Raw genomic sequence first — 14,265 nt, 5'->3', positions numbered from 1 at the left:
ACCATATACAACATAATAATAAACTAAAAAAAATTTGGGCTAGCCAGATTTTGACCTCGTCTAAGAACCTTAGTAAGGTACTAAGTGCTGAAAGATAATTTCTCTTAATAGGTAAATAAATCTGGGTATCGTCAGTGTAGAAATAAAAGGACACCCCATGCCTTCTTAGAATGGAACCCAGAGGAAGCATGTACAGGGTAAAAAGGGAGGGTGCCAATATCGAGCCTTGAGGGAGGCCACAGGTGAGATGAGCGAAGAGGAAGGAACAGAGGAAGAGAAGTTACCTAGTTTGACAAAAATAATTCTGTCAGATTAAAATGAATGAAACCACTTAAGGACCATACCTTTTAGGCCCACGTCTTGACTCTAATTTAGATAAAAATAGAGTGGTCCACAGTGTCAAATACTGCTGATAAATCTAATTCAACCAGGACCACAGAGTCACCAGAGTCGGTAGCTTAAAGGATATTGTTTAACACTCAGTATTTCAGTACTATAAGCAGATTTAAAACCAGACTGAAAAATTTCAGTAATACAATTAAGCTTTAGAAAGAACTGCAATTGGTCAAACACATTTTTGAAATAACTGGTAAAACAGAAATGGGATGAAGTTATTCAGAATAGAATGATCTAGTGAAGGTTTCTTGAGAAGCAGAGTGACAGTAGCCACCTTAAGAGTAGCAGGAACCGAGCCAGTTAAAAGGCACTGAAAAAAGACACCAAACCTTGCCTGACAGTGTCAGCAATTTATTTAAAAAATTTAGGATATATAATGTCATAAGGACAAAAAGATGGTTTAATATTAGCAATGATGTCTTTGAGTGATTGTAAGGAAATGAGTTCAAAAACATCCCAAGAAACAGAATGAAGAGAAAAAGGAGGTGGTTCAATATGGAGAGACATTTGGGTCTCAAATTAGAGAATTTTATCAGTGAAGTGTCTCAAGAGGCTTTCACATAGAGCATCGGAGGCAACAGGCACTGTGTTAACAGAATGTTTAAAAACAGAATTAATAAATGAAAACAGAACTTTATAAGTAGAATGTTTTTTTTTTTTTTTTTAAATCAGAAAAATAAGTAGGCTTAGTAGGCATAGCATGACTTAGCAGCAGACTGAAAGGTTGATAAACTAACTTTAAACAACTGAAATTAAATATATAATTTGTCCTTTTTCCATTTGCGCTTGGCCTTTCTACAAGCTTGTCGTAAGAGTGTAATATCAGAATTTTGCCACAGAAACAGATTTAGATTTGTGCTTATAAGGCTTGAGCGGAGCAGTGACATCTGAAACATCCAGCCAGACAGAATTTAAAAGACTTGTTGGTCAGCATCCAGGTCAGGCAGAGGTAGATCCAGAGATAGATGAGAACAAGACTCCATAAAACACTGATTAAAATTTGACCCAAACTTAGAGGAATAGGACTGAGACAGCATTACAGCTTTCTTAGTAAAATGAGAAAGATTAGGAAGAGACAGAGAAAATAAAATCAGCTTATGGTCAGAGAGCAGGAAATCAGATATCTTAATATCATAAACGGCAAACCCATGAGAGAGTACAAGATCTAAAATATGGCACTGAACATGAGTGGAGTCCTTTATCCATTGAACCAAACTAAAAGAATCGATAAGATTGAGAAACTCCTTCGATAACGAGTTTGACTGACCTCATACATGGATGTTAAAATTGCCCACTAATAAAAAGCGGTCGTACTTTATGGCAGTACTGCCGATAAATTCAGTAAGTTGCTGTATGAAGTCCTTTGCAGAGTGAGGGGGACAGTAAATCACCCCCAATGAAACAGGACCATTCCAGTTGAGATGGAGAAGCTGAACTTCAAAACTAGAAATCACATCCACTGAAACAGACCGACAGTGCTCAAGAAAAGAGTCTTTTGAAATAGTTACTATTCCACCCCCTTTCCTATTCAGGTGGGGAGAATTAAAAAAGGTGCAGTCAGCCGGAACTAATTCGTAAAAAGGAGTTAAATCACCAACCTTGGTCCAGGATTCAGTGATGAACATAAAACCCAGAATGTGAGTAGTGTACTATGAGTGTACATTCTTTTGTCTGCACATTTATCCTTACCTCTTGCATATCAAATGCAATAGATATTTTACAACAGTACACGCTCGCTGAATTATACTGCCCTACTAGCTCCGCTGTACAGGAGACATTTCTGGCTGAAGTGTGGAAGAGAGAAGTTCACCGAAGCTGATTTATTAGATTAAAAAATACAATAAAAATGTAAATAATGTGAAATATTATGTTTCAAAATAGCTGTTTTCTATGTGAATGTCTCTTAAATTGTAATTTATTTCTGTGATGCACAGCTGAATTTTTTAGCATCATTACTCCAGTCTTCAATGTCACATGATCTTCAGAAATCATTCTAATATGCTGATGTGCTGCTCAAGAAACATTTCTGATTATTATCAATGTTAAACAATTAAGTTAGTTGGTTATTATTAGTTAATAAATATAATTTTAACATAATATATTTAATATGGAAAAGGATCCTGTTATTTACAGACATATAATCGATTACACAACGTATAAATAAATAATAAGGCTTGAACATGTGGTGTAACTTGGATGGAAAAGATTGGTAACAAAAAGATTTGCAGAGCAAACAGTGCAGAACTATATTTTGTTTGTTTCTTTATATAATAATTTTTATTTGAATTTCAAAAGCACAAAAATCGGTATGTTCGCTAGATATTTAACAAATAATGTAGGCCTATGTCCACAATATTGGTGCAATAACTACATAAAAATAAGCCAAATTAAATGAAAATCAAATGGAATCACAAACACATGATAAATTTGTTTGGCTGCACTGATGTCATGAAATAATGTCATGTGTGTGCACACGGAGGGTAGTCGATCTGCACCGCTATTTGAGGATGCCTGCTGTAAACCATGCAGATGAATCACCATTAACCACACAAACACAACACATTAAAGTCAAATATGATTTAGTGAGCAGCTTTATGGAGGCTAAATGCTCTAAATGAACCAGTTAAACTCATCTATTGTGTAGCTAAACTAGTGGCTCTCGTGCTGGATATGGTCCGGTTAAGCCTTCACTTTCTCAATAATACTTGATCTAAATGAGAAGTTGTTACTGTGAGAGAAGTTTCACATGAAAAACTGTAATTCAGATGTCAAAACAGTTTTAACAGTCTTCTGTCAGCCAAAAAGTTGACTGAGAAAGCCAGAGAAGAGCGGAAGCAGGAGACAAAGTGATGATAAAATGAGCAGAGTTTATTGAATAATCTTAGTTGTGTATGTTTCAGTGTTCAGACTTCGTCTGACCAGCACAAATACAACAAGTGTTATTATAGCACAGACCACAGCAATGGAAAATGACTGCTTCACTACATCATCCTTGAAATGGAGACATTCTCTGATCTCTTACTCATGAAGACAAATATCCAATGAAAGCACACAATCATAAGAATAAACAGCAATGGAAAAACAAATAAATATAAATGAATAATCCTTGAATGAATCAATGATATGAGTAAATAAATGATTAAAATGATTATATGATTAAATGGAAAAATAAAATTAATTAATGATATATCCTATGTGAATGAAGAGTAAATTAATATTAAAGAAATCAAAGCACAAACCAAATGTATGGTTGCCCTCTAAAATTAATTTCTAATTACAATTTCTAAATAAATGACTAAATAAATGCAAAATTGTATATCGCAGATTATATTATCAGAATAACAATTTGAGTGAAGAGTAAAACTTGAGAAAATGATCTTAATGTTATTTACAGTAGACTGCAACAATGTTCTTCCTCAGTGTTTTTAGTTTTTTTTTTTTTTTTTTGTTAAGTACAGCATATTCTTAAATCAGTGACATCCAAAATGAAATAAAATATTTATTCTAGTTTAGTACTAAAATTGAATGAGGGTTTTTTTTTGCTTTCTGACTCCCGATGGCAGATATTTTATTTGTTTTAAGCATAAACTTGTTTAGCAAAGAGAGTAAAAAGATAAGCATTGTTTGATAGAAAACTTTCTACATTAAGAAAATTAGGCTTAAAGGGTTAATAGTTAGTAAGGTAGTTGCTAAGTTTAGGTATGGGGTAGGATTAATTGATCTAGAATGTGGTCATGAAAAATAAGGCATTAATATGTGCTTTATAAGTACTAATAAAGAGCCAATATGCAAGTAAAATGCATTCTAGTTAATATTGAGAATTGTTCTTTATCCACCTTATTTTTTCTGGACATTCGTAAACTTTATGTGCGGGGCTTCTGGTCTCTTCCGCGTCCAGCTATTTTTAGCTGTACAAAACAGCTAGTTTTGATATGCTTGATATTCCAAACTGGTGTGTCTTGCCATATTGTTTTAATGTATTGTTTTAATTATGAATACACTGGTTTGTAGTGCAAACATTTTTACCATTTACTGCACTTTGTTATTCTTCTCATTATTTCCCTTCAGCGGTTAATGAACCCGGAAGTCTTGCATATTCACAGAAAATGGCTTACTTCCACGTTAAAAAATAAGGTACATAAAGTGTTACCAAAATATTTAGCTACTTGTCGTGGAAAACAACAGGAAAAGTACTGAGGAAGAAAGTTATTTTTTAATAGGTTTCATTAATAGAAATTGCAGATCTCAGCGTTTAATTGCGCGACGCTGTGCTCGCATGTTATCCTGAGTCAGTTCAGCCTTCTAATCGATTGCACAGCATATCAAACATAGATTAAAGAAAAATTGCTGTACTTAATAGACGTAAGCAAATTTTTTGCCTGATATTTTTAAAGATTTATATGTTAACAAATACCAAACTGATATAAATAATGTGTATTATATATATTCCATCATTATTTTATAATTTACAATGCATTGACTGTATTAATCACATGTTATGGTGTTGAACATCCTTAATTTATTATGAATGCCTTTTCCTTAAAGATTCATTAATGTTTGGACAAGTTATCGCTTGTATCAGATTGTAGCGTTTCATTGGATTTAACACCTCTTGTTTTCTGTGTTTTCTTGTGTTTTCTGCTGCTGGAAGATCTTCCCATCAGGTTGGACACCCCATTTTATGCTGGATGTGATTTCCATGTCTTGATCTGAGAGGATCTGCTTCATCTAAAGACCAGATTACATCAGTCATGAGTGAACGAGATCAATCTACCGCCATTTAGATGTCAGTAAACTAAAACTATAATTTTTAAAATATTTTTTGTTAATTAAAATAAAATAAACACTGCAAAAAAAAAAAAAAAAAAAAAAATCTTAATTTTTAAATTAATTTAATTAATCTAATTTTTGTTTTGTTTTTCTGTACAATTAAATATAAACATTCTAAGATCAACAAATATTCCAATTACAGAAGATAAGAAGCAAATATAACATTTTTTTGTTTGCTTAAAACAATGAAAAATACATTTCTGTGAAAAGTTAGGTTCAGTTCAAAAGAAAGCTACCTGATGTTTCTGAGACCATCGCCAGATTATTATTATTATTATTATTATTATTATTATTATTATTATTATTATTATTATGTATTTATTTATTTATTCTAGTTTTATACAAAAAAATAATTATTTTTTTCATATTTTAAGTCATTTTGCTTCTCAGGTAAATGGATCTTGATTTAAGGAATTTTAGAAACATGCAAACATGTAAGTGACAAAAAAGCACAACAAAATTAACTAAAATTAAAATAGAAACTGAAAAAATTTAAATACAAACCCTTATAGAATAGTTTAAAATTACTATTCTGAATATTAAACTATAATAGTATATTAATGATATTAAAATAACATGCAGAATCATCTCACCTTCTTCTCTATGGCCTCCATCACTGAAGACTCGTCCAGATCTCCATCTGATTTGACTGTGAATCTCACACGTTGTATTTTTCTGTTTTCGCGGCAGTAGAAAGGCAGTGGAGTCAAGCAGGAGTCATCAGCCATCAGTACTTCAGTACTGGCTGTCACACAATCCTCGTTTCCCAATTGGTTCTTGTACAGGCCGATCCAAGTATTGTAGCGTCCCATGTTAAAAAGTATGTTTGCGAGGAACGTGTTCTCTGTGTCGTCTGTAATGGTGGCCAGGTCTACATAGTGTGTTCTGCAGTAAATTTGAGCATCATGCCAGTTCATGACCATGTCAATGTACTTAAACTTGTCCTGAAGTGTGTCCTGTCTATCTGTAAGGAGTAGATTGGACAGAGAAACATTTTGAAAATGTGAAGTGCCATACAAAATTAACTATAAGTTTGTGCATTTATTCATAGAAAATATGGACAAACTCATCCTCAAAAAATGGCTTGGAAAAGTGATTTTATAATATATAAAATATAATTTATATTTGCTTACTTTTTTAATGCAATATACATTTGTCATGCTGCTATCTGCATATTTCATAGTTTCAGGATCGACAGCATTATTTAAATGATGGATTGAATCCGAAAATGTGATGATTGACACTGATGAACATAGCATAAGAAATTCAGCCTCTGTGGCTCCCTCTGATCACCACCAGAGGGAACCATCACCGGAGTACTAACCGACCTTTTGGGACTTCATTTCCCACAATGCCCCATGCCTGAGACTAATCACCTGCACAAGTGTTTCCTATTGCCCGGCCTTCTGGTTGGCGCCACAGATGGCAGCCATGGTTTGTTGGTCCTTGGTACTTACCCAAGAAACCAAAATCACAGGACTTAATGACTACAGACCTGTTGCTTTAACATCTGTGATCATGAAGTAATTTAAAAGACTGTTGCTGGCCTACTTGAAGGACATTACTGGACCCTTGCTGGACCCCCTGCAGTTTGCTTGCAGAGCAAATAGGTCTGTGGATGATGCAGTCAATATGGGTTTGCACTACATCCTCCAACATCTGGACAAACCAGGGACTTATGCAAGGATCTTGTTTGTGGACTTCAGCTCTGCTTTCAACACCATCATCCCGGACACCCTTCAGAATAAACTCACACAGCTCTGTGTACCCACCTCCATCTGTCATTGGATCACCAGCTTCCTGACAGATGGGCAGCAGCTAGCGAGGCTGGGAAAACTCACATCCAACACCCGCACCAGCAGCACTGGAGCTCCTCAGGACTGCGTTCTCTGCCCACTGCTTTTCTCCCTGTACACAAATGACTGCATCTCTAAAGACCCCTCTGTCAAGCTCCTGAAGTTTGCAGATGACACCACAGTCATCGACCTAATTCAGGACGGAGACGAGTCTGCTTACAGACAAGGGTTTAAGCAGCTGGCTGTCTGGTGCAGTCACAACAACCTTGAGCTGAACACACTCAAAACAGTGGAGATGATCGTAGACTTCAGGAGAAACCCTCCTGCACTCCCCCCACTCACCATCATGAACAGCACTGTGGCTGCAGTGGGGTCATTCAGGTTCCTGGGCACAACCATCTCTCAGGACCTGAAGTGGGACATTCACATTGATTCCATCGTGAAAAAGGCCCAGCAGAGGTTGTACTTCCTTCGTCAGCTGAAAAAGTTAAACCTGCCACAGGCGCAGATGACACAGTTTTACTCTGCTATTATTGAGTCGGTTCTGTGCTCTTCTGTTACTGTCTGGTTTGGGTCAGCCAGCAAATCAGATTTAAGAAGACTACAATAGAAAAGCAGAAAGGATCATTGGTGTGCACCTTCCCAGTCTTTCCCAGACTTTTACAACTCCAGAGTTAAGAAACAGGCAGGAAACATCATCAAAGACCCCTCTCACCCCAGACACAACCTGTTTGCACTTCTCCCCTCAGGCAGACGTTACAGGTCTCTGTGCACTAGAACATCTAGGCATAAAAACTGTTTTCCCCCCCATGCCATCTCCAGCTTAAACAGCTACCATATGAATCATTACCTGTGTTCTGTAATTCTTTTCCGTAAATCATTCTACATTTTTAATTATTGCCTTTCTCAAGCATTATGTAAATACATATGCATATCTCTTTATTTATACAGTTCTATATAGAGTAAAAATTCACAAATCTGTACATAAATCAATCCACTGTGCAAGATTCATACACATTATTTATTGCTAGGTCTTACAAATTTTTAATTTTTAATTTTTTTGTATTTTGTTCTGTTCCCGTGTTAGATGAGTATGTTTGCATGTTTGCGCACACCTGTTAAATAAAGCTAATTCTGATTCTTATTTAAACTGTGCCTTCTCTGCTCTCATTGTGAAGTCTTGTTTTGCCTTGCAGACATATCTGAGCGGTTTTCCTGTGTTTAATTATCTGTTGATTACCTGGACTGTTTACCTGTTGACGACTGCTTGCTGCCTACCAATTCTGACCCTGCCTGCCTTGTGGATTTATGCTATTTATTGCTTCCGGCTTTGCTACCGTTCGGACGTTCTAGCTTACAGCTCTGTGCTTTGTTTCTTATTTCTGTACTTTTCTCTGATTTTTCTAAGATTTTTACTTCAGCAGATCAGCAAAGTGCTCAAACAACAGATTTTTGGCACAAACACTAAAACTAAAAACTCTTTAGGACTGGAATTATACTACAAAAAGAAGACTTTGCCTCCCACTGCCAGCAGCTTACATTGCGGAGACGGGAAAACAACTGCCTACATTCAAACAGAAGAGAGAGAAAATGCTTCCTGTTGAATATACTTGTTGCATGAACTGCTGCAAACTTCTACAAAGGATTGTGGTTCTTGAAACAAAGTTACTTGCTGGACTTCCAAAAGACAGACGGAACACTCAGCAGACCGTCGTCATGGACCCTCTCAGCATACAGCAGGTGAGTCCCATGAATCTTCTGAATCCCAACAGTTTATACCAAGTGTAGAGGAACAAGCCGAAACTGATCGCCACACTAATCGATGGCACAAACAGGGAGCGAGAGCCAAAGGAACACGAGACATCAGATTGTCACGAGTTTCTCGTATTGCTCGTATTTCTCGTAGAGCAACGGTCTCTGATGTGAACAAGGAATTTCAGAACATTCTGATGAAGCACAAGACTGCAAATCGAATCATCATCCATGTGGGGAAGAATGATATTCGGAAAGAGCAGTCAGAACTCCTTAAGAAGGACTTCAGTGAACTCTTTGAAACACTTCGAAGACTCAAAGTTCAGTCGTTTATCAGTGGACCACTCCCAGCAAGGGGAACAAATATGTTTTCATGGTTGCTTGGGCTGAACACATGACTACAAAGATCTTGCAATATAAAAGGAGTGAATTTCATCGACAACTTCAATCTTTTCTGGCGCCATAGACAACTGTTTAAACCGGATGGCCTCCACCCAAACAAACTTGGAGCTAGAGTGCTTTAGGACAATATCTACTTCTCCTTACGCCATCCTTCAGCAGAGTATGTCAATTCATTCAACACACACACACCAGGTCCGAGTCATCATGTGGTTGACATATCCCATGAGGACACTGATAACACCATGCAGCCACAACAAGCACTTCTGATGGACACTATCCCGGCTGAGCCCTGCCCACAGAGCTCCTCACAGACAGACTGTGAGGTATCAAAACAAATACAAGACTCAGCACCCAAGGATGACTTTCTGGAAAACAGCCAGGGAAGCCAGGACAACATATCACAGTCACCGGAAACACCAGAGACACAGCCCCGCTCACCGGACACATTATGCCTCTCTCCAGCATCTCCACTTTTGTGCTTCTCACAGAAAATGGAGGAATTGGTGTATGCTGGGACTAAACTCTCTCACTCATTCGCTGCAAGCCTGCAAATATCACCAAAAAATTGGCGGGCCCCCTAACCACCAAAGCCTGTGGGCCCTGCTCCTGTGAGAGCTCTCCAACCGCTGCCACAACGCCAGGGCCCCAACCCTCCATCTGCTGTAGGTGAACTAAAAACAACTGATAGCAGCTCTCAGTGATATGTGTCGTGTCCCTGCTATAATAGCAGCAACATTCACAAATGTTTACAGAACAAGCGGGAACCCAGTGTGCCTGTAGCTTTCTCTATTTCAGTTTTATCACGTGATAGAAAGTCTAAGGCCTTTTCAAGCTCAAGGGCAAACTCATCTAATCTGCGGCCTATAATGCATCAAACTAAGATTGATGTAAAGACACAAAGCACTGCCATCAAGTTAGCATTTTTAAACATTTGCTCACTAAAAACTAAAAGATAAATCATTACTAATCAAGGACTTTATAACCACAAACAATCTGGATTTTATGTTTCTAAATGAAACATGGCTAGAAGACAGCTGCAGTGCAACAATCTTCAATGAAGCAGCCCCTCCTAACTTTACTTTCATGAGTGTCTGTAGGGCTGTTAGGAGAGGTGGAGGTGTAGCTGCTCTATTTAAAGATGTCTATCAATGCAAGCAAATGTCATTTGGTCAGTACTTGTCTTTTGAATATCTAGGGATTGTTCTGAAAGGTGCTCAACGCATTCTGTTTATCATTATTTACAGGCCTCCAAAATACTCTCCAGCCTTTGTTGAAGAGTTCACAGAAATGTTATCAATGATTTCCTCAGAGTTTGACTGTTTTGCTATTGCAGGGGATTTTAATATTCACATAGATAATGCATAAAACAAAACTACAAAAGAAATGATAACGGTTCTAAACACTTTTGACCTGATTCAGCATGTGCATCCGGACCCACACACAATAGGTGGACACACTCTAGATTTAATCATCAGTAGGGGTCTAAACATTTCATCCATTGTTATTAAGGACGTAGCACTATCTGATCACTTCTGTATTTTCTTTGATATATTGATCTCTGCTACCACTGAATCTAGATCTGTCTCTGTCAGAAGGAGATGCATTAACGAGAACACTAGTGTGCGGTTTATGGAGGCTATATCTTTAACACCAAGCATTTCTCCAGACTTTGTTGATATTCTCCTTGATTCCTTTAACTCAAAAGTTAAGAATGTTATTGATGATATTGCTCCAATAATAGTCAGTAAGAAAACAAACAGACAGAAATCAGTTTGGAGAAGATCAACAGCGGTTCAAACTATGAAAAGACAATGCAGAAAAGCCGAGCGGATGTGGGGGAAGACGAAACTTGAAATTCATTATCGCATCTATAAAGACAACCTTCATGCTTTTAATGTGAAACTAGCCACAGCTAGACAGAATTTCTTCTCAAACCTTATAAACAGTAACTTAAACAACACTCATACTCTTTTTGCCTCTGTTGAGAGACTGACAAACCCCCCAAGTCAGATTCCCAGTGAAATGCTCTCCAACAGCAAATGCAATGAGTTTGCTTCCTTCTTTTCTGAGAAGATCATTAATATCAGGAAGGTGATTAGCACATCCTCAAGTAATGCAGAGGTCAGACAGATCTTGACGCAATATCAAAAAGATACTATGTCTATTTTTGAAGCAATTGATAGCAAAATTTTGGAAGAAATAGTGCAGCACCTAAAATCGTCAACCAGCTATCTTGTCACACTTCCCACATCTTTTTTTCAAAAGTGTGCTTAACTGTTTAGAAGCACATCTCTTAGAAGTGGTGAACGCCTCACTTCTTTCTGGGACATTTCCAAACTCCCTGAAAACTGCAGTTGTAAAGCCCCTTCTGAAAAGAGCAATCTTGATAACACCATTTTGAGCAATTATAGACCAATATCTAATCTTCCATTTATAGGCAAAATTATAGAAAAGGTAGTTTTTAATAAGCTGAACAAATAATTAAACTCAAATGGATACCTGAACAATATAAAAACATTTTAAATACTACAAAAAATCACATACAAATCACAAATTAAGATAATAAATGATACTCGCTTAAATTCTGACTCTCAGTGCTGCGTTTGACACTGTCGATCATAACATACTACTAGAGAGACTGGAAAACTGGGTTGGGCTTTATGGGATGGTACTCAAATGGTTCAGGTCATACTTAGAAGGGAGAGGTTATTATGTGAGTCTGAGAGCATAAGTCTAAGTGGACGTCCATGACATGCGGAGTCCCACAAGGCTCAATTCTTGCACCGCTCTTGTTAAGCTTGTATATGCTCCCACTAAGTCAGATAATGAGAAAGAACCAAATTGCCTATCACAGCTATGCTGATGATACACAGATTTACCTAGCCTTATCCCCAAATGACTACAGCCCCATTGACTCCCTCTGCCAATGTATTGATGAAATTAATAGTTGGATGTGCCAGAAGTTATTGCATTTGGAAACAAAAATTAAGTTTTCAAGATGAATGCATACCTTGACTCTAGGGGACAAACAACTAAAACAACTAAAAATCAAGTCAGGAATCTTGGTGTGATTCTGGAGACAGACCTTAGTTTCAGTGGTCATGTCAAAGCAGTAACTAAATCAGCATACTATCATCTAAAAAACATTGCAAGAATTAGATGTTTTGTTTCCAGTCAAGACTTAGAGAAACTTGTTCATGCCTTTATCACCAGCATGGTGGATTACTGTAATGGTCTCCTCATCTGACTTCCCAAAAAGACCATAAGACAGCTGCAGCTCATCCAGAACGCTGCTGCCAGAATTCTGACTAGAACCAGAAAATCTGAGCATATCACACCAGTCCTCAGGTCCTTTCACTGGCTTCCAGTTACATTTAGGATTGATTTTAAAGTACTTTTACTCGTTTACAAATAACTCAATGACCTAGGACCAAAATATATTGCAGATATGTTCACTAAATATAAACCTAACAGAGCACTCAGATCATTAGGATCGAATCAGTTAGAAATACCAAGGGGTCACACAAAACAAGGGGAGTCCGCCTTTAGTTACTATGCCGCCCGCAGTTGGAATCAGCTTCCAGAAGAGATCAGATGTGCTAAAACATTAGTCACATTTAAATCTAGACTCAAAACTCATCTGTTTAGCTGTTCATTTATTGAATGAGCACTGTGCGATGTCCGAACTAATTGCATTGTATTTTACGTATTCACTGTATTCTATGTAAAATCATTTTCTATTTTTAACTGTTTTAAATTCATTTTAAATAATTCAATTTTTAAATAATTTCCAATGTTTTAAAACAGCTTGTTTTCTGTTATAAAATTGCTTGTTTTATTTTTGTTGTTATTTTTCTTCATGATTATTTTACTTTTATGTAAAGCACTTTGAATTACCATTGTGTACGAAATGTGCTATATAAATAAACTTGCCTTGCCTATTGTTTGTCTGCCACCTGTCTCAACCCTGATCATGAACTCTACTTATGAATCTGCCCAGCCTTCATTGTATCTGCACCTTTTATTCCCGCAAACTCAATTCCAACTCATTTTGTTTCTCAAGTAAATGTTTCTTGATTTAAGAATGTTTGGATATTTGTACTGGAAAACAAGACAAAATACTAAGTACACTTTTTTTTCTCTGTAGTGTGTATAAGCTCTGTGAGTTTGAATTTTATATATTGTATGCTTGTTTGTTTGTTTTTAAACTCAAATCAAAGAGATCTATGAGTACTGTATAAATTCTTACCAATCTGGCAAAAGAAGTAGTCAAGCTCAGTACATAATCTGTCAGCCCATTTTCCCAACTGATTTACAAACCCACAGGCCTCATTTGTGTTGGACAAGTCTGGCTCCAAAGGTTTCCACTTCTCATAGCTGATCGGTGTGTTTTGATACGACCAACCCCAAATGAATCTGTAGAAACCAATCCAGGCCACAGACTGAAAGTTCACAGCGTTTGCTGCCTCCTTTAGTTTGGCTCTGTCTTCATCGCTCTGAACCATCGCCAGATCCGTGTATTTCTCTCTGCAGTAGGATTGGGCTTCTGTCCATGTCTTTGGATCTTCGATCAGGACGATTCGATACAGGTCACATGAAGCCTTGGACAGGATTCCTGCTGCAGGAAAATCAACAGTGTTAAGCTGATCTAAACCTCTGATCTGACATCAGTTTCTTTCACTAACACTCACCGAGAAAAACAACGAGTTGAATCTTGTTCTGTATCATCTTGTCTTCACAGGTTTGTTCACTGAAAGAAAGAAATGACAAGAATATGATATGCTGGTTAGGTGTCTGATATTGCAAAGGAAATAGTTTTCTTTATAATCAAGGGGATTTATTGGAAATGAGCAAGCAGACATGGCTCCAAAACATGTTCTTGCAGAAAGAATCAGTGAATGCAAAAACCACCCTTTGACATAAACCCCTTAAAACCCCTCAGACTGTAAATAATGATGGCAATGTGTTTTTTCATTAGTTTAACTCATCAAATTAACCAATTTCAACTTTATTTTTTTAAGTTATATGAGATTTGACTTTTTATTTTATATAAATTAAGTTGAACTTGAACAACCAATTTGATTATACT

General features: G+C 36.9%; 1 protein-coding gene across 1 annotated transcript; it reads right to left on the bottom strand.

Annotated features, from left to right (window-relative positions):
* Positions 1-4,016: 4,016 nt before the first annotated feature.
* LOC122137853 lies at positions 4,017-13,944 on the bottom strand. The gene is made up of 3 exons (XM_042726866.1): positions 13,426-13,944; positions 5,820-6,190; positions 4,017-5,124 (listed from the first exon to the last, which is right to left on the bottom strand). The coding sequence occupies exons 1-3, from the start codon at positions 13,679-13,681 to the stop codon at positions 4,999-5,001; spliced, it is 753 nt and encodes a 250-aa protein (XP_042582800.1). The 5' UTR covers positions 13,682-13,944; the 3' UTR covers positions 4,017-4,998.
* Between the last annotated feature and the right edge of the window lie 321 nt (positions 13,945-14,265).

This window comes from Cyprinus carpio, chromosome B7 (assembly GCF_018340385.1).
Source record: "Cyprinus carpio isolate SPL01 chromosome B7, ASM1834038v1, whole genome shotgun sequence".
In the NCBI taxonomy this organism is placed as follows: Eukaryota; Metazoa; Chordata; class Actinopteri; order Cypriniformes; family Cyprinidae; genus Cyprinus; species Cyprinus carpio.
The sequence above is the reverse complement of the archived record's forward strand: the minus strand, read 5'-3'. Positions and strand labels throughout refer to the sequence as shown.